The sequence below is a fragment of the Sturnus vulgaris genome, chromosome 17 (genome assembly GCF_052056855.1).
Source record: "Sturnus vulgaris isolate bStuVul1 chromosome 17, bStuVul1.hap1, whole genome shotgun sequence".
Taxonomy (NCBI): Eukaryota; Metazoa; Chordata; class Aves; order Passeriformes; family Sturnidae; genus Sturnus; species Sturnus vulgaris.
In genome coordinates this window covers 7,058,975-7,079,538 of record NC_142259.1, presented here as the reverse complement: position 1 = coordinate 7,079,538, position 20,564 = coordinate 7,058,975, and the positions used below count along the sequence as shown (strand labels likewise).

Here is a 20,564-nt window from a genome sequence, read left to right as displayed (position 1 = left end):
TTCTTTTGTAGTCCTGATCTCCCTTTTTGGAGACACTGGATTTAATTTTTAACTGGGCTTAGCATCCACCAGGTGGAGCTGGGTCATTGAACTTGTTTGCATCAGTGTCTGGGAATTTGAGATCATCTCACAGAATAACAAGAGAGGCTAAGGAAAAAAGCAAACAAAACATAATGGTAGTTTTTCATTTAGTTATTGACTTATGACATGTCTAAACAAAAAACTTTTCAGTTCCATAAGAACTGAATGTGACCCTTGTGGGTTTCCACATAATGCTGTCAGTCGTCTCCCTGTTGGGCACTTCCAAAACTTTGATTATGAAAATCCCAAGCCCCATAAAATTCAGAGGTGCAGTGGGCCAGTTGTCTGTCCAATGTATTTGTGCAAAAAGGCACCAGAGATTAACATCCTGTACGAAACTGAAAATGAAAAATATATTCAAACTTCATAAAAAACCTATGCAGACCTGTGTGATAAAGACAAGTTACCTGGGTGTGTTTTGAATGGTCCTGGCAGGTTTGCAAAACTGAATTCTGAATGCATGGGTGTTTGTGAGAGTGCATTCACAGTGGCATACACAGGATTTCATTTTCCTAACAGTGGTTAAACAAAGCCTTCAGTGTGTTCCAGTATGGTAGTAGGGATTTGTGTGCACTGGTAGCAAATGGTTTGTACTGGGAGATGTTGCTGTTCTGAGGGAAGGTCATGTGAGCCTAATTTAAATTAATTTCTCAGGGTTTCAAAGCTAAGAGATGAGAAAATTTAGAATCAGGTCCCCTGATGCTAGAGGGCTGGTGTCCAAGACTGGGAGTAATTGTCTGTGTGCTCTTTTGGGCTGTGCATAGATAAAAGGAGATTTGAATTTGGAGGAGAAAGCTCAGATCCCTTTTCTGAGGGACATGCACATGGACAGTGCCTGCAAAGGATCTGCCAGGGGATAGTTTGCCATCTTGAGATAGGTGGGACTAAGAGTTTTTGTTGAGTAAACAGAGTTTGCTTCTTGCAGAGCTTTGTCTTTGAGTCTTAGTTTATCACCAGCTTGTTTTAATTTATAGTAATTTTTTTTCTTCCTTTTCAAAGAACATTTAACAAAATCTCTTTTGTACACCATATCTTTGTATATTTTTCAGAAGTAAATATTTCCAGGAATTGTGCTTTTTTTTTTTTTAGTTGCTGGGGAACATCTTGTAACTAGCTGATACTCTTATGGGCTTGGGTAATTCCTATCGATGTCTGGAGAAATTTTGTTTAGAAAAATTAACAGAGTTGTAAATATTTGAGAATCACAGCTGTTTTCATTGAAGTTTCACTGGGATGCCTTATGTTTGAAAAAGCATCTGTAGTCATGAGACATCACGTACAGGAAAGGGGGAAAAGCATAATTGATAGAAGCTTTTAATTTAATGGACAATTAGATATGATTACAACTTGATTGTTTTTCAAAGCAGAGTGTTAATGGCAGAGGGACCACGGATGAAACTTTAAACTGAAGGAACTTCAAAAGCTCTTCTATGCTTGGTTGTGACTGATCTCCTAAGAATGTTTGTTTATCCACAGCCAGAGTCATGAAGAGTGTGAATGATAATATTGTTATTTGTCTCGTTTGAGTATATTTAGATACTAATTTGCAGGTTTTGGAACAATGAGAACACCATGTGGGTAGCAGGAATGGCCTGGAGGAACCGTATTTATTCAAGGTTCTCTTCTTATTTGATAACAAGAATAAGGAAATAAATTTAAGGTTATTGCAGCAGTGACTTTTGTGGAGACACTTCTCAATGCAAAGGCACATTAGGGATTTTACTTGTGGCAAAAATAAAGAATATGTATGTATGTATCAAAAATAAGGTGGCCAGCAGGACCAGGGAGGTGATTGTCCCTCTGTGCTGGGCCATGGTGAGGCCTCACCTCGAGCTCCTGTGCCCAGGTCTGAGCCCCTCAGGACAAGAAGGACATGGAGGAGCTGGAGCACGTCCAGAGAAGGGAAAGGGGCTGGCTGGAGCACCAAGAGAGGCTGAGGGAGCTGGGGGGGCTCAGAGTGGAGAAAAGGAGGCTCAGGGAGGACCTTCTCTCTCTCTACAGCTCCCTGACAGGAGGGTGCAGCCAGGTGGGGGTCGGGCTCTGCTCCCAGGGAACACGGACAGGATAAGAGGAAATGACCTCAAGCTGTGTCAGGACAGGTTCAGATTGTACATCAGAAAGAATTTCTCCATGGATAGGGTTGTCAGGCATTGGCAGGGGCTGCCCAGGGAGGTGGTGGAGTTCCCATCCCTGGAGGTGTTTGAGGAGCACCTGGATGTGGCACTCAGTGCTCTGGGCTGGGGACAAGGTGGGGATCAGTCACAGGTTGGACTCTGATCTTGGAGGTCATTTCTAACCTAAACAATTCTGTGATTCTGTTTCCCTCCATTTTCCAGACAGTGTTCAGCATTGATCCCCCAGAAGGAGTCACAACAGGGTTCCTGCCACGTCAGGCAATATCAAAATATTACAAGGTATGGGAGGCTTTGTGTGCTGCCTTCTTCCTCACAACATTTAATGTCTGTACTTCGTGTATCTTAAGGCTTGGAAGGATGTGAATAGTATAGCAAATGATGTTGAATTGCAAGGAGAAAAAAAGAAGACACAACAACAACAAGAAAACACCAAAAACCAAAGGAATTGTGTTTAATTTAGATTCTGAAGAGAAACATAATTTTTAAAGGAACTTGTAAATTAAATTATGGAAGTGCAGCAAATGGCAATTTCTGAAAATTTTTATATTAGATATTAAGCAAGAGTTAATGTGTTCTTCCAATAATGTGTTTTTAGTTTAGTGGTTTAGCACTGGGCTAAAGCTCCTCCCTGAAGTTGTTTTAATTCGTCTAAAGTTTGGAATTTGTGATGTGTTGTTCCACTGAATTTTAGAAGCAGATCTTTTTCTACACATCACGTTAAGACTTTGTACTATTTTTGTTGCCAAATGACGCAAATCTTTCCACCACGACAGTGTCCTACATTTATTTTGTGTGGTTTATGCTGGTGGAAATACCCAAATAATTGGGCTCTTGGTCTCTGCTCAGGTCAGCCCATGAAAAGCTGCTCCCATCATCTGACTCAAAACTGATTGCTTGGATGGTGATGCACTGTTTTGCTCTTTATTTATGTAATATTGGAAGCAAAATAGAAAAGAGACAGGAAATTATATAACCTTAGTAATGCTGTAAAAGTGACACTAATTGCATTAATTACTCTTAATGTGGGCCAGGTTGTTTTGAGGGATGAAGTGCAAGTTCGTTTCTGCAGCCATTGCTAGAAATGTTTGTTACTTTCCTTCAGGTACATATTCATGTGGATAATGGTAATCAGAAAAAAAAACAAAGGACAGATCTCTGGAATTCATCATCTTCAAAAAGACAAGGTACAGGACTGCTCTTGGGGATATTCATGCAAAAGCTAGATTGAAAACTCTTCAACTACTCCTTTCTAATTCAAATAGAAGAAAACAAGTGCAGCTCCATTGTGAGTACAGTGAGTTGGTGTCTTGGTTTGAAAGACAGGTATTGGCTAAGGAAGGCAGGAGCCTTTCTTGAAATGGAAAATGTAAACCCCCCTCCCTCCAAATTATTATAATTTTGAAAGTAAGGAGCTCTCAGACAAAGATATTGGAATAGGAATAACAGTTATTTACTAGGAAAATTAAAATAAAAATTCAGTAATACAAATAAACAAAACATTTACAGAGTCAGAATACAACCTGGCACCCCATCAGTCAGTCAGGCTGTTGGTAGCAGTCTGGTTAAGTGGTGGCTGCAGTCCTCCTGGAGTGACAGATGTGGATCTGTTGAAGCAACATTCTTGGAGAAGGGTGCAGTTTTTCTCCAGAGGTCCAGAGGTGATGAAGATGGGCCCTGGTCTTCCTCTGGGAATCCAGTGGAAAAAGGCTGCTCTGAATTTTTCCAAATCTCAGGTTATGTCCAAGTGGGAATGCTTGGTTCCTCCCCCTGGGTGGGGCATGTCCCAATGGGATGATGTGATTTTATCAGTCAAGCAGTGGGACTCAGTGGTGCATTAAGAGCAGACACCTCTCTGGAGGAAGGATGGGTCAGTGGAAGAGATGAAGAGAACTGTCCCACCTGGCTTTAACAGCTGGCCCGTTACCAGAGGATATCCCCCCAGAGTTATGAGGGATGGATCATGGAAGAGAAAAGGAACACTGCTCCACCTGGTTTCAGCAGATGGTGATTGGATACTTACTGCTGGTTTCATCTTGCATTGCAGCCTAAGACAGCTGGGGACAAACTTTTCACTTTTATGGTCATTTCTGAAGGGGAGGTGACACTTGCCATCTCAACATAAAAATTTCTTGTACCATTGGTGTTTTGTGCACTGCTGGAGTTCTTTTAGGGCAATGATTCTGGTGAAAGATGATCTCCATTATGGAATTGTTTGTATTGGTGTAGAGAAAATCTTCAGAGCAGCCAAGAATGGGGAACTTTCCTCCAGTCCTCAGGTTGATACTGATGTTCATGACATGTTCTGTTTTGCTCATACCAGCTGGATTTTTCTGTATGACTGTTGAGTTAAACAAAAAATTGATGTTTAATAAGGCTGTAACTGCCTTTAACAAGAATGGAGTTCAGGTACAGTTATGATGGCAAAAATGTTTGTCAAAGGTGGTATAAGGGTAAATTCTGTGAGAGTTCTCATTGTCTGTTGAAGTGATTCACACTGTGGAGGTGTTAGAGTTTGTAACAGCTCATTTGGAGCTCGGTAGGGAAGGTTTGTGTGATGTGCCAGAGGTCTGGTCCAGATCATGTGAATTCTTAGGCAGAAGATGCTGTGCCGTGGGGCATATATACCTTTTCTGGGATGACCTAAAAAAAAAACGTTTGTGAAACTTCCTGCTTTGAGCAACTTTCTAAATTCTTCAGGATGTGTTGCCAGTTCTTGATAGTTTCATCTTCAACTATACTTTCCAGTTCAGCTGGGATTTCTCCCTTCCCTTTGTCTCTCTCCTCCCACTCATTTTGTTCCCTAAGTTCTGCAGAACCCAGAATCTGGAATTACCTCAATATATCCATTCTTCAAAACCATATATTTAGAAGAAAAGAAACTTGGCTTCTGAATCAAAGGCTTATCCTAATGCTCCTATAAAGCAACACCAAGCTTGGCTTTGTTGGATTGCAGCATTCATTCTGATTTTTTTAAATTTTTTTTTTAATTATTGGGTTGAAAACAAAATATTTTCAGTTAGAGAAGACATGCTGATCCCTTTACCTAAGCCTTCTTAACAGAGCACTCTTCAGGGATTTTTGTAAATACTTTGTCTCATAACTAGCTACTTAATTACTCAGTTATGTGCTCATGAGTATGTATCTGTTTCATGGAAGTCCTTCTTTTAAGAACAAAAGTAACATTTTTTACAAAGAATTAATTTCCAAGAATTTAATGGATTTGCACTTAATATCCTCTTAAATGTTTCCATGAAGTTAGTGCTATTTGGTAATCTATACATGTTGTTTTCCTAAGATATTACTCAATTGGAGTTTTAAGATACAGGAATAATTCTGAGTAGATTTGGTTTAAGATGGGTGCAGGAAGAGGCTAATACAAACACTTTTAGGTTAATTGCAGAACTTGGAGGATTTATACACAGAAATACAAAGCAGTGAGAGAATTCTGTAATTCAGCAGATGGATTCTGATATATTTATTTTTCAAATAAAAGCAGTATTTGCAAGTACCTGTGTAGCACACCTGAGTATGCTGAGACTTGTGCTTTATGTAAGCCTAGCAGAGGCCAGACATGATAGCTCAAGTCTCTGGTTTCCTGTAGTGATACAGCAAATGGTATAGAAATAATTCAAGCATTTAAGAACAGCTGTTTTACAGGGATTTTGTGGAAATTAACCACTCAAACATCGTTCTCTACGAAGTAATTGATGAGAAGGGGCATAGCTTGGGACAGCTGATGAAATTCCTGCCTGAGTCATCTGGGAACAGACGCTGTTTATGTCAACAATATTGGAGTGTTGCAGTTTAGCATTTAGTTAAAATGCTGTTATTCATGGTTTGCTCTAAATAATCATGTTATAAACTATTAGCAAGCCATTTCTTCTTGCATTAGCTGTCCTTTGTACCAGCAATGGAAAAAGCTGCTGCAGAGATCAGCTTTGTTTAACGCCCAACACTTCCTGCTGGTGAATGGGACCTTGAAAATGGATTTATTGTTGTTAAGCTTAAAGACATAATTGCAGCACACCAGGCTAAAAATGTACAGCATTCCCAGCTTGTCCAGGAGCTGGGAACTGATGCCTGACAGTTGTGCTGGGCTACAGAAATGGATTTCCAGCTGAGCACTGGAGAAGCAGACATGAGGGATTGGTGTCCTTTTCCAGGCCGTCCCATACCAGCCCAGTTTTGTGCTGGGATTTCTTGGGCTCCTGGCTGAGTGACTTTGTTCTTGTCTGTAGATACTCAATGGCCTGTCCATAAACAGATCCAAACTAACTTGCACCAATTGTTAGTGTGAGTTAGAAAGATACAGAATTTGCTGAATTTTGGAATATGAGTCTTCTAGAATTTGGGCATTGGATGTGTTTGTCCAAAGGAGATGGAAGGTAAAACTTTAGTTAAGAATAAATGTTAATTTGTAATTCTAAGCAGTAAGTGATTCACTGAGCAAATATTAATGGGGATTTCCTGAAAACGTCAGCTTTTTCTTTCAGAAATGAAGGCTTTGATTACATGGATGTGAGGTATTTATTTTTATGACTGAAACTAATAATGTAAAGCAGAATCAGAAAGAGAAACAAAAGCTGATGTTTTATTTGGCTGCTCTTGTTCTTGACGTGGGTATTGTTTTCATTCCTTTGTGCCTGTGTCTCTGAGAAGCTGATGCAGTTTTCAGCAAGCTTGGGCTGATGCAATTAATTTATTTTTCTTAATATTCTTTCTGTTGATAACTTACATATTTTCAGAGTCACACATTAAAATATATATCTGTGTATATATGTGTGTCACCACATCCCACAAAAGATTTGAGCAGAAAATGAAACATTTGGGCGTTGACTGGGAGGAAAGTGGGAAGCTTAGGTGAAAGATTTATAGCCTATACATATATGTAGGAAGTTCCTCATAGAGAAGGGGTTCTTATTTCAAGCAAGTGCAAGACTGGACATATTTTCTTATTAGATCATGAGGGAGCAGTAATGTTTTAATTAAAAGATATTTTGACCAAAGCAGGACATACCATACATCTGGAATTTTAACTTTGGGTGCTGTCTGGTTTACTCTCAGAAGTTCCAGTGCAACATGCCATATGCTTATCATAGTTCAGTTTTTCCACTTTGACTGACTTCTTAGTGTTTTCTCTTTGTTTAATGCAGGGAAGACTTTAAGCTATTGGTGTTTCAGCCCTGGGTACAGCATGCACGAGCTGGTTCGACAGGGAGTCAGGACAATCATCCTCACCAGCGGGACCCTCTCCCCCCTGTCATCATTTACCATGGAAATGCAGATGTGAGTACCTGGATGTGGGAACACTGCCATTCCTGAAAAATGCACCATCAGCTCTCGTGGATTTAGGTTTTATCTCAGCATTTTCAAGTGTTCTGCTTGCCCAAAGAAGCTGTGGCTGTGCCCTATCCCTGGAAGTGCTCAAGGCCAAGCTGGATAGGGTTTGGAGCAGCCTGGGATAGTGGAAGGTGTCTCTGCCCATGGCAGAAGGATGGAATAAGATGAGCTGTAAAGTTCCTTCCAACCAAACCATTCTGTGATTCTGTGGTTCTGGAATTGGTAGGGAATCATATAGAGGGTATCACTGGGATCTTCCTCTTTTTTTTTCCTCCAGCCCTTTTCCTGTTTGCCTGGAGAATCCTCATGTAATTGATAAACACCAGCTCTGGGTTGGGATCATTCCAAAGGGACCTGATGGAACTGTGCTTACTTCCACCTATGAAAGAAGGTAATTAACTTCCATGTGGAATCCTGCTTTGAAGTTTTGGGTTCCAACGTTTTGAGTTCTGTTAACAGGAGTATGCTAGTTAAGTAAGGGATCTCTAGTGGTTTTCTTGGATAAATGCTGAATAACAACACCCTTTGACCACTCCTACTGAAAATTTAGAACTAGAAGTCTGGAAGGGATCAGGTACCAAGGCACTGATAGTCCTTGATGGCCCTGACCAGCCTCAGCTGGGACCTGCACCCACAGCCATCCCTTAGGAGGTGCATTAAACCCCATCCAAAATTTTTTTTTGCTGAAGGCTTAATTGACTTGAAACGTGACCGGCCTTTGCAGTAACTGTTTTTATATTTACAGCTTGTCACCATGCCCAGACTCTCTTTCACCTCTGGGTCGTCTGCTTAAGGAAAACATGTCTGAATGTTTGTCAAGCTTTTCTTCATAATTTTTCTTGCTCATCTGGTCTTTGTCTATCTGTTGTTCAGAGTTGACAGTGCTTCTGCTGCCAGCAAAGGCCAAATGTTCCATAGAACTGGAAAGGGACTCAGCAACCGTAATGGATTTTTACAGAAAAGTTGTAATCTGGAAAACCCTCAGACTGGATTTCTCATCTCCAGAAGTTTTTATTTGCCATTTCAGTGTATTTCTGTTGAAGATACTATCTTTTAAAGAAGGAGGGTTGGGGATTCCACCCCTCCAAGGCTTTAGAACATGGGGATTTTTTGAAGGAAAGGGATTCACTGTGTTTCGACAACATCTATGTGTTGATACTGGTATTTGTAGGTCTTATAAAGGCATATATGTTAGGTTTTTTCCCTGCATATATAAATTTTCTGGGAAAACAGTACACAAAACTACAGGGCAGTAAAAAAAAAAAAAGAGCATAAAGGCATGAGAGAACAGGGGAATTTTCAGTCAGGTGTGGAAGAACATAAATATGGCTCATTGGAGAGCAGGATTTCTTCAGCCAAAGAAAGTGATTTACTAAATAATAACCATAGTAACCGAACTCACCCTTTTTGCCCTGCAGCAACACCACACCTAATTCATCAGGCTTGGCAGACTTTTCTGGCAGAACTCTTGCATGTGTGTTGTTACTCACATGGTTCCCATTTCTACCTGTACATTTTGATGTATTGAAGTTTAGATCATCTTCAGAGCTATTAATAACAATATTTCATAGTATCAATAAAATGTAGTCAAGGCATTATTTATTCCTGGACTTGGTGCTTGCCACAGGAGGGAGAACAACTGGGAGTCTGGAAATGCTATTTTGGATAAATATCAAAGGAAGTCAATGTGGATGAAAAGCACAGAAAAGGGAATGCAATGATGTTATTTGATTTGGTTAGTTACAATGATGTAATTTGATGTTATTTTTCTTCCTTGTAGGTTTTCAGAGGATTATTTATCTTCTCTGGGGAAAACAATTGGTAAGTGAAGTGTGTGGCTTTCAGGAATGAGTTCATGCCCACGATTTTTGGAAATTTAGAAAGGGCAATGCTAAAGAAGTTGCAGTAAGAGAAAGGTGAAGGATTGCAGTGCATATCTTCCTGCTGTCTAGTTTTCTGTGTTTCTCCTTGATCAAAGCAGCTGACTTTTGTAATAGCATACAAAATTGAGTCCCTGGCTTCATATTTCCAAGTCTGGACTTAATTTTTTTGTCAGGAGTTTGTGTTTGGATCAAAAATTTGGCTCCTAAACACAGAAAGTGGCTCAAACTAGGAAATCAATAGCAGCCAAGGATGAGCAGAGCAATTGAGGATCACAGGAAATTAGTGCAATTTTTGGTGATATTTTAAACTGTGTCAAGCCTACCTGAAGTCAGCATTTATTGTTTTGGTAATGTTTTGTAAGTATAATAGAATTGCAAAGTCATAACACGTAAGGACAGAATCAAAGAAGAGCATTTGTGTAGCTTGGCTAACATGATTGAAAAGAATCTGTTGAATCTAGAAATGCTTGAAGGATGTGGAAGAGAAATGAAAGCTAGTTTGGTGTTAAAGCTTATACCTTGACAAGATTATCAAATTATTTTAAGAAATGAAACAACTTCTAATACACAACCATTCACATCAAGAAAGTAGAAAATATTTTGGAGTGAGGCCACGCTGTTGTTTTTCCTCTGCAGTCCATGTTCTCTATCCCAGGATGAAAATGCCCTCAGCTCCAGGCTTGTCTCATCTCTCTGCAGGTAACCTGGTGCGAGTTGTGCCACATGGGCTGTTGGTGTTCTTCCCATCATATCCTGTCATGGATAAGAGCCTGGAATATTGGAGAGTATGTTCATTGCTCTGCCTTTATTAGGTGGTTTGGTTACATGGATCAGACAGCTTGTAGTTATTCCATTTAACCACATTAATTAAAAACCTTCTAATGGAAGATGTTGCTGCTTATGGCAGGTGGTTGGAACTAGATGATTATTAAGGTCCCTCCTGACCCAAAACATTCTGAGATTCTATAAAAAAATCTTGGTTAATAAGTAAATTATAAAATCTGGAATGTAAAATCTCAGATAAGGCATCTTTTGTTTTGATCACAATATCCTGAAGTGCAGTGCTGTAGAAACCAAACCCAAAAGAATGTTAATATATTGTTCCATCTCATGTCACATTTTATTTAGTTCACCAGACCTTTCTTTATTAAACCTCCGAATTAGAATTGGTCTCTGTGTTTCAACACTTGGGGGGAAAAAATCCCCCCAAATGCTCAAATATGAGCATTTCTACTTTAGTTTTAATTTGTAACCATTGCAACTATAACTTCTGGTACTTCTATGCTCATGAGTTGAATGTCCCTGGTGAGATTTGCTAGAACAGGTCTGGTTTAAATGCCCCTTGAACAGGCAGGGGCAGAGGTTTCATGCTGTGGAGTGGGACTGGAAGGAGGGAGCTGGAGCTCTCCCATCTGCCTCATGTCTGAGGTGCAGCAGCTGCAATAGTGCTCTTTGGGGCTTGCATGTTTCTGCTTCCATCTCTTGCTGTGTTTGGCAAGAGAGGAACAGGCTGTGCTGGGGAAGTGTAGTGACCATTTCTGAGTGTTTCTGTTCTTGTGGTGTGAGCTCACTTGGCATTTCTGACCTGCTCCTTCTCTTTCTAACAGGAGCATGATTTTGCCAAAAGAATAGAAGAAGTGAAGCCAATGTTTGTGGAACCCAGGAACAAAGGAAGCTTTTCAGAGGTTGATTATTTGCATTGCATAGTTCTATCATTTTCAGAAACTGTTTGTATGTTTAAGGGTCTTCTCAAGATGTGTTTGGGTGTGAAACATCCCAGTTTTTGGTCTAGGGTGAAAGTAAAACTCCGAGTGCTCCTTTGAAGTGCAGTTTTCCTGTGCATCTTTCCTCTCTTGTTGGCCATGCAGGGTTCAGTCTTCATTTAAATCTGGTGATGTAACAGCAGCTAACATACACAAGTTAGCTGAGTAATCACTTGGTGGAAAGCTGTTGCTTTAGTAGTCAGCATTTGAGAATGTTCTGCAGGACTTTTCCTTCCAGCTTATCCTGCTTTGGACATTAAAGAATTGTGCAGTGTCATCCTGTTTATTTATAGCCATTTTGTTTGCTTCTTAGAATAACTAATATCTGTGATTTGCTTTCCTGTTTTGTCTATTTTACTTAACAATCTGCAGAAACACAGGATAATCCATCTTCTCATCAGAAGTATCTGAATTTTTTATGCTTACTCAGATGTGTTCTGGATTTCAAAGTGATATAAAGATTTTGCTGAGGAAATGCCTTCTCACATTTGCAATCAGTTAAAAGTAAAGACAATTACACTAAGACAAATTAATCAGTTTATATCTTAGTGTACAAGTCACATTTAATTAGTATAAGATAATGCCATTCTTCCTCTTAAACTTGTTTATATTTCAGGTTATTGATGCCTACTATGATAAAGTCGCCTGTCCTAAGTCCAATGGAGCTGCATTTTTGGCAGTGTGTCGGGGCAAGGTAATGTAACTGAGAATTTGTTTCATCTGAGATCAGATTGCCTAATAGATAGAAAAAAAACCCTTAATTTTGGATTTCAATAAATTTCTGTTATTTGACTGTCATATTTGGGAAAAAAACAAGTGCTCTGAAGCTTTTTCAAGATTAGGTAACATTTCTGAATGATTCACTCCTGTTTTTATTGAAGGGACAGCGCATTTTGATTTCTCTGAAGTGGATGAGCATCACACTTGCATTTCATGTTGGCAGCTCACTGAAAACATAACCCATTAAACGAGAACAGCTGTTCTGGAGAACTGTAATGAAACAAGTTAAAACAGCAAACCAAATGTAATGCTTAGCTTTAAAACACTTGCTTTATTAACTTCATCTTCTCTGGACACATTTGATGGCCTACCCTTTGCATCTTCCAGTGCTGGTAAATGGACTTATGTTTATCAGCAGGAATATTTGTGAAATTACTCTTAGAGCCTTTTTGCTGCTGTTTAAGTGTACCAGGGGAAGATCCAACTTCTTTTGAAACTTTGGTCCCAGTCTCCAAAGAGGCTGTTGGAGTGAAGAAAAGACATAGCTCTCTCAAGTCTCATTGCTGAGATTTGGAGAAGTGATTCAGATGAAAAACAGAACAGCTTTTTTTTTTTCCTTATTTTTTTTCCAGTCTGTTTAACTTAATGAATTTCACAAAGTTATTTGCCAGCACAGTGGGTGTGTACAGGGGACATGAGTGACAAATACTTGATGGGATGTCAACAGCACAACTGCTGGGCATGACCAGTCGGGTGAATCTGATGGCTTTCTGTTACTGCTTTGAAATGATTCTGTTAATTTTTACTGTCAGAGAATGTTTGCTATGTTGTTATGTCTTGTCAACTCAGGGTGTGGAAGGTTAAAAGAAAGGTAGTGTTGGCATGTTCTCAATACAGCTGTTCTTATCCAGGAACAGGACAGCCATTAACAGCGTTGGCTGAGGTGTGCTTTGACAGGGAGAAAAGCCAAGTTTAAACTCCTGATAATAAAAGAAAAAAAAAAATCTAGTTGAAACTATTAATTGAAACTATTGACAAACTATTACACTTGGCCAGGAAATTAACTGAATGGAGAAAAAGGGACAACAACTGCTGAATTGCCCTGAAATGTCACTTCAAACCCTGTTAATGATGGAAAACTGTCCCTGCAGGCCAGTGAAGGCTTGGACTTTGCAGACATAAATGGACGAGGAGTCATCATTACTGGGCTTCCATTTCCCCCTCGTATGGAGCCCAGAGTCATTTTAAAGATGCAGTTCCTGGATGAGATGAGGAGAAGTGGTGCAGGTGCACAGGTAAGACTGGGCAGCTTCTCACTCTTGACTGTTTACATGTTTGTGTCATTGGTTCTCCCTCTTGTCCCTGTGGGTTTAGGGTTTTATTGTCCTCTCAGCCTCGTGGGACCATGAATATCAAAAATTCAAACAGCCTTGGGAATTTGTCACAAACACAGCCACCTTTTTATAGTAGTGTTGAGGGTTCCAAATTCTGGCACAGTCTTAAATATAGGCCCCAAAAAGGATGTAGTTAAAGTTCAAGTCAAACTCTTTGCATGTTTGTTATCCATCTCTCATTCTGAGGGAAGTATTTCATCTAGGGATAGTGTGGGCAGGAACAATGGCCTGTCCTGGCTGGTTTGGGATTTACTGTTGTGGAAGTGTGTGTAGGGGTGTTTGGGTTTGGTTTTCTAGTTCTTCAGGTACAGGAATGAATGATGTTACAATTTAATCTGTTCTGCAGGTCTTAAAGAATATGGTGAGTCTGTTGTACTGTCAAGGCTCTGAGTGCACCATAGAGGAAATAGCCTCTCCAGCTGGACATTGCTACTTGAGTTTTCTCTGCTCTGTAAATCAGGTGTGACTTTTGAGTCCACCTGTGTTTGGTTTTCCTCAGTTCTTTGAGATTTGTCAGTACATCTGGTTGATAGCATCCATCATCTATTCTGTGACTGTAAAGAAATACTGACTGTATGGCACAAAGAATACATTTTACCTGGCAAATGATGTTAATTCTTCCTCCTGCCTCTTGCAGTACCTGTCTGGGCGTGAGTGGTACAGTCAGCAAGCGTCCCGCGCTGTCAACCAGGCCATCGGCCGCGTCATCCGGCACCGCCAGGACTACGGGGCCATCTTCCTGTGTGACCACAGGTGAACCCTGGCTCACTGAATCCCAGAATATTCTGGGTTAGAAGGAACCTTAAAGCCGATCTCATTCCAACCCCCTGCCAAGGGCAGACACACCTTCCACCAGAGCAGGTTGCCCCAAGCCCTGTCCGACCTGGCCTTGAGCACCTCCAGGGATGGGGCGTCAATAACATCGACAGCTTTATGTCCCAACCTAGGTGTTGGTATTTTGAATATAAATGGGCTGGTGTTGCTGTTTGGGAAAGGCAACAGTTCATAATAATAAAATTAATTTACATAACAGGTTATATAAATATTGCCCTGCTTCAAGAAAGTAACTGAATTGTTATCTTCTGCTCCCCAGCTATGTAGTCTTGGAGCTGCAGAAGGAGGTTAATGGTTTTAATGGAAAATAAACCAATTTTTGGAATTCATGTTTGTAATGCTACAGGAAATTATGTGACTACAACTTACAGTCTTGCATTTTCTCCACCTTTCATTTGAGATGGCAGTTAGGAGCACTGCAGTGTTTTGAAAGAAGGATGAAAATGAGGACAGATTATATTACTGAAACAATACTATTTATAGTCATATCCTATATTAACATTATGCTGCATTAATATCCATTTCTGTAATGCTAATTAGTAGAATATGGATATTATAGGCAATAGGAGTTTAATTGATAGTGCATGGAATCAGCAAAGCCCTTTTCTCCTGAGTGAAGGCATCACCCCTTTATGTTTACTGCACTGTTATGTCTTTATTTGTGTTGCTGCTCCTCTCTTGTCCTATTGGATGGTGACCTAGAGTTTATTTAATTAATTTAGCCCAACCTGGCAAATAATTCTCATGTTTTCCCATCCTGCCCAGGTTCACAACTTGTGATGTCAGAGGCAAGCTGCCTTCGTGGGTCCGTCCCTACGTGAACGTTTACGACAACTTCGGGCACGCAGTCAGAAGTGTCTCCGTCTTCTTCCGTGTTGCTCAAGAAATTGTAAGTGTCTTTTAAAAAAAAACCCACAAAGTTAACAACTTTCCTGAATAGTGTTGGAAACTGGGAATGCTAAGCTAGATGAGAGATGTGGGAGAATGACAGATGATCTCGAATTGGAAGGGACACATAGGGATCACTGAGTCCAGCTCTCTGCTCCTCACAAGCCTGCCCAGCACGAAGTCACTTGTCATTTCTAGACACTGGAAGATTTACTGGAAAGGAGATATGCCTCATCTTTCTCTAAGAGTGATCTGGGACAGGATGTTGTTCTTAGGCTGGGCAACTCATTAGGTTAGATCACAAAAATAACTTCCTCTTCCAGTTCCTCCTAAGTAAACATGTATTTATTGGCTGGTATGCAAATCCTGGAACTGATATTGGCATCCAGAAGCTTTCTGTCTCAGGGAGAATTTATGTGTGTGGAAGAATCATATCCCGAAATTTAAATTGCAACTGACTAGTAGTAAAGAGTAATAGAAACCATCAGTTTAACCAGCTGTTATTGCAGTTCATCACTGGGTCATCTTTACTGAAACAGCTTCTCTATTAGCATTGGGAAGCTGATGTTGTCTGTAATAGTTCCTTAATTTAAAAAGTAATATTGTAAAAAGGCTTCCTAATTCACTGGAGAAAGTCACAGCAAGAAATGGGCTGGAAGCAAGAATGGGAAATTCTTTGGTTTCAACAAAATGGAGGTTAAGATTAAAATAAGCACTTGAAATTTCATATACAGACTTGGACAACTTCCTGGAAGATGCTTTAGCCAAATACAAGTTGTTCACACTAATTAGTTACAGATGGATGATGCTACAGGACTTGATGATCTTTTCTGATCATGAGTGAGAGTTTAATGGCAAATCAAAACCACAGCCCAATGTGCTTTGTCAGAAGACGCTTTTGCAGGGATAGCATTAGGAAGTGATTGTTCTTTAGCAGGTCATGATCCTTTTTCTGGTACCAGGTCACTAAGAGTTGAGCCTGCTTACTGCAGTTCAGCTGTGTCACTTGTGAGCTGTGTGATCCTTTTTTCAAAAGCCCATAAACCCAGCATGTGTAACAGTCTTGCTACCAAAGGTTATTTGGGGAAAATGAAATGTCTTTGGATTGTTGCTGAGATGGAGTGGAAAAGTGGCCGTTGCCTGTTGTAACACTTTGTAAACTGCTTGCAGATGCCCCCACCCCTCCCTCAGTGCCTTCCTGGACATACTGGTTCCCTAAGTGAAAGCAGTGCAGCACCATCTACTTCATCTGAGCAAATCTTCTCCCTGCAAAAAGCTAAAAACCTGGATGACCATGTTCCAAGTTTGAAGAGGAAAAGGAAAGGTAACGTTTGGGTCCTCACAGATACACCTTTTTGTTTTCAGGTGAATCATGAAAAGGAGGATCAAGAGGCTAGAAATTGAAATGGGAGAGAAAGCAAGGAGAGCTTAAAGACTGATGTAAAAGTCTGGTCAGAAGGGACATAGTTAAGCATTAGAAAATGGGGAAAAACAGTTGCAATTGCAGAGAAAAGAGGCAGATGGGGTTGAAAAAAGTGTCCCATGGAGGAGGAGGAGCTTTTGGTGGAGTATCACAGATAGTTTGGAAAATAGGAACTGGAGGTCTCTTTCTGCCTAGCACTGGCTTCCATATGTCCTCCTTTCATCCTGTTGTATAGATGACTCTTGCTTAGTAATCCGTCTAAGAAAACAAAAAAGACCTGGGAAAAAAACAGTACTTAAAATTTTGTGGGTAGCTATGCCGAAGAATAAAGCATTTTTCATGTCAGATATTATTCCAGCACTCTAGACCGCTTGCTGGTTTGGAACAGAACAACGAAGTTTGTTTAAAGCTGTGGTTCCTAATCAGTTATGGATGTGAGGGTGAGCTCACATTACATTTGAGCCAGTTGTTACTGATAGATAAGGCTTTATAAAGTTTTATAAAGGCATTATAAAGCTTTATGTATTGGTAAGAGAAAGTGTGATTGCTGGTTGTTGTTAAAAGGGATTACTTTGGCCAGCACTTTTTCCCCCTCTCAGTTTCCAACTGTGCACTTTTTGCTCCTTCCTTTGATTTGTGTCAGTCTTTTGTGCAGTTGCAGAGTGAGCAGCTGGGCTTTGCTAAACGAGTTTATTTACCTTCCATACACTTGACTGCAGATCCATCTCAAAGGATGGGCTGGAATGTGTGACTAGAAATGGAGGGAAGAAGCTGCATTTCCTGTTTAATAGAGATTTTCAGTTGCATTGCGTCAGCTGTAACATCAAACTCCCCTGTAGTCATAGTGATCATAATATACTCTCATTCTTCTCAAAATAATGATTTTTCCTTAGTAACTGACTGCTGGAGTAATTTCACAAGGTAGTGGAAATACCTTGAACTTTGAAGGTAATGCCTTACAGGAATATCAAGCTGATACTAATGTAACCCTACTTAAAGGTCAAAATTCTTACATTTGAAACCTGGATTCTGATTAGTGAGAATATGTAATTTGGGACCTTGGTGACTGTGTCTTATGGGTATTGATACTATAAGAATTGTAGGCTTTAAAAAAACTTGCTCTGTTTAAAAATAATAAATCATGTTTTGTACCAAAATCTCGTAATAAACTCTGGAACTAAGTTTTGGGAAAATCCATAATTCTAAAGTAATTGAGACAGCTGCTGCAGTAAGGATCAATGGGAAAAATTCTAAGACATTTGGGGTTAAATGTCACCATCACTTAAGGAAAAGTTTGAGAGCTATCTGCCAGGTTGTGGTAACAAATGCTCGAGCGATTTTGGAACTTATATATAAAAGCAGTCTTCTTATATAATGCACTTTCACTAGAGGTAGAAGATTAAATTCACAAACACGTATTTATGGATTTCTTCCTAAGTCGGGGAGCTATCACTAAATTAAGGAAAATGCAGGAGAGAATGTGAGATGTTAATTTGTCTCTTGTGTTCTGCTGTGATGGCAGTAAATGGAGATGGAGCACCCAGCCTATGTGTGGAATATGAGCAGGAGTTTGTCTCACCTCGAAGAAAATGTGTTGGGCTCTTGGATGCCTTGGAGCGCAGTGAGAAGAGCAGTGAAGATGCAGAGGAGGAATCTGATTTGCCAGGAGAGGAAAAGGTAATGGCAAAATCCTTCCTTATAAGTAAAAATTGCAGGCTCTAAAGCAAAATGGTTTTGCTCAGCCCTCTTTCAAGAAAAGCTCATTGTAATCAGCACCAGTAACTGCCAGTTCTCATATCTAAAAGGTTTTCCCTGCCACTTTCAAGTAGATGATAAACAGGTACATTCTTGTACTGTGCTCCAAGTCTGCTGACGAGGAGGATTCCTGGAAGTTAACTACATTTTCTGAGGAGCAAGAAGCTCTCAGAGAAGAGGTTTGTAAATACACAATTTATCCTGGGTGGAGGAGTCTGTGTCAGCACTTGGTACGAGACCAGATATTTAATTTAGAAAAGAGTGGGACGGGGTTTATAGATTAAAAATTGCATTTTCAGATTAAAATCTTTGATTTGCCCCAGAGAAAGAATGTTGCCGACTTGTGGAATATTTTATCTGAATCAAAAATCCACTATCACATTAAGCTCAACAAAGCTGCTTCTGTGCTGTTAATTTTCTTTCCTCTTGGATTGGTATTTGTGATACATCGTGTTTGGACTGTGTTCTTGCTTTCCCCAAGTCCCTGTTGGCAGTAGTTGGAGGGGTGGCTCCCTTACCTGACTGGAGTATTTTACTGCTGGCTTGCAGATCTGTTCATGGACTTCAGCATTGCTTATCACAGCATTCTTAAGCACTTCACTTAGGGGAAGAATGCCTGAGGTAAAATGTGTAAATGTAGGAGTATCTGGGGAATAGCTGAGTATGCCCAAGGACGTGAATGGAGACACATACAGAACAGAGGGAATGTACAAAGGGCAGCAGATATTTAACTCGTGTGCAGCCAAGTGGGAAATGGACTCTGTCACCCATTGGGTGGCCATGACATAGACAAAAAAACCTATTCTTTGGAAAGCCTGGCACATTTCCAGGGACTTGATAACTCAGCTACAGAATATTCCTAACACAGCTGCAGTGCTTTTGGCAGAGCTCAGCATTTCCTGGAGTCAGATGAGCTGGTAGACCCAATGGCTTGGCAGTCACTCATGTCCATTTTCATTTTTCATTTGCGTATTTGGCATTGCTCCTTGTGGACAGCTCTGAAATCATCTTGTGCTGCTCCCAAATTGGTGACCTGACCCCAGCAATGTGGTGAGTGTAGTCCTGAGGCAGGCAGTGGCTCTCAGGCAGCCAGCTTTCACTCTGAGTCCAGCACTGAGCACTGGATTTGGACTGAGGATGGAGTTGGTGCCATTTTCTTGTCTTCACCATCCAGCCTAGTGTCTGTGTTACCATTTTTCCTTTTATCAAAGTTACACTGTACTCTTGTTCTCTAAATAATAAAAGTTTAGCTGCTCTCATTCTGAAAGAATTTGCTTTGTCACCTCAAAAATTCACAATACAAATAATAATTTCTCAATCTATGTAAACAACAACTGTTCCCTGTTATTTGATTTCCTTGTGAGTTACACCTTGTGTCTAGGAAGCCTTATTTCTGCTGAATCATGCTTTCCAAGGTGCTGCCTTTACCTAGCACAGGATTAAGAAGATGGTTTTGATAATTTCTCTGACTTACTGCATGTATCATAAATATTTTATTTATATTTGGTTTATATTCCAAGTTTTCATTCTCTTACTACAAGGAGTTCCAGGCAGGAAAGTGAGGGGGAGTGTGAACCACCAGTTACACACAGGTCTGTGTACACTCTCAGGCTGCCCTGGAACAGTCTGCTGTGAGTCCAGCTTTGCTTAGTCAGGAATTTGCACCTTCAAGACCAACTTTGTCTTTAATTTCTTCTGGTTTGGTCTCTGTGAGTTGTCCAGTAAATTTCTACCCTCTAGAAACAGGCATGTGCCCAGGCTCTGTGATACCATTCAAGAAAGTGAAACAAGTCAACCTAAGTTATTGTAACAAGCTGGGTTACCAAGTTTTACTGCTGGAAATAGCTAAATTAAATGGGCAATAACTCTGAAAAGCATTTTTTGTACCTTACTTGCTTTCTTTTAATTTTCACAGGCACATCGTCTGTCCACACTTTCCCTTCAGTATGAGAAGAGATTAACAGATGAGCAGAAAGGAGGAAGGAAGAAAATAAAGCTAGTCAGCAATACAGTATGTGTTTCCCTGTGCCATCCCTTTGATCTGTAGATTGCGTTAATTGTAAATTTGATTTGGAAATTTCCAGGCAGACATGACTGATGCCAGAACAAGTGTGTTTTTTCTCCAAATTGTAGATATTTTTCAGTGCACATCTGAAAGCTATTTGTCATGCTCTTTCTCAAATCCAGACATCCCAGACCAAATTAAGCTCAGGTCCACGTAGGATGGTAGGTGAAAAGAATTGTTTTCGGACACTGGTTGCTTTGTGAACAGTTTGACTGGGATGGTTTAATTCATTTTGATAAAAATTAAATGGTTCAGTTGCAGGGGACCTACAATGATCAGCAAG

General features: G+C 40.2%; 1 protein-coding gene across 8 annotated transcripts in view; it reads left to right on the top strand.

Annotated features, from left to right (window-relative positions):
* Positions 1-20,564, top strand: part of RTEL1 (regulator of telomere elongation helicase 1) — a 46,812-nt gene that overhangs the window by 11,338 nt on the left and 14,910 nt on the right. For all 8 annotated transcript variants that reach the window (XM_088174844.1, XM_088174845.1, XM_088174842.1 and 5 more), the window contains exons 15-28: positions 2,418-2,495; positions 3,319-3,400; positions 7,370-7,502; positions 7,834-7,947; positions 9,337-9,377; positions 10,139-10,224; positions 11,047-11,124; positions 11,819-11,896; positions 13,074-13,217; positions 13,954-14,069; positions 14,916-15,039; positions 16,209-16,362; positions 17,984-18,138; positions 20,132-20,227. In XM_088174844.1, coding sequence (XP_088030970.1) covers positions 2,418-2,495; positions 3,319-3,400; positions 7,370-7,502; positions 7,834-7,947; positions 9,337-9,377; positions 10,139-10,224; positions 11,047-11,124; positions 11,819-11,896; positions 13,074-13,217; positions 13,954-14,069; positions 14,916-15,039; positions 16,209-16,362; positions 17,984-18,138; positions 20,132-20,227 — 1,479 coding nt within the window. The remainder of the gene's footprint in view (positions 1-2,417; positions 2,496-3,318; positions 3,401-7,369; positions 7,503-7,833; positions 7,948-9,336; positions 9,378-10,138; positions 10,225-11,046; positions 11,125-11,818; positions 11,897-13,073; positions 13,218-13,953; positions 14,070-14,915; positions 15,040-16,208; positions 16,363-17,983; positions 18,139-20,131; positions 20,228-20,564) is intronic.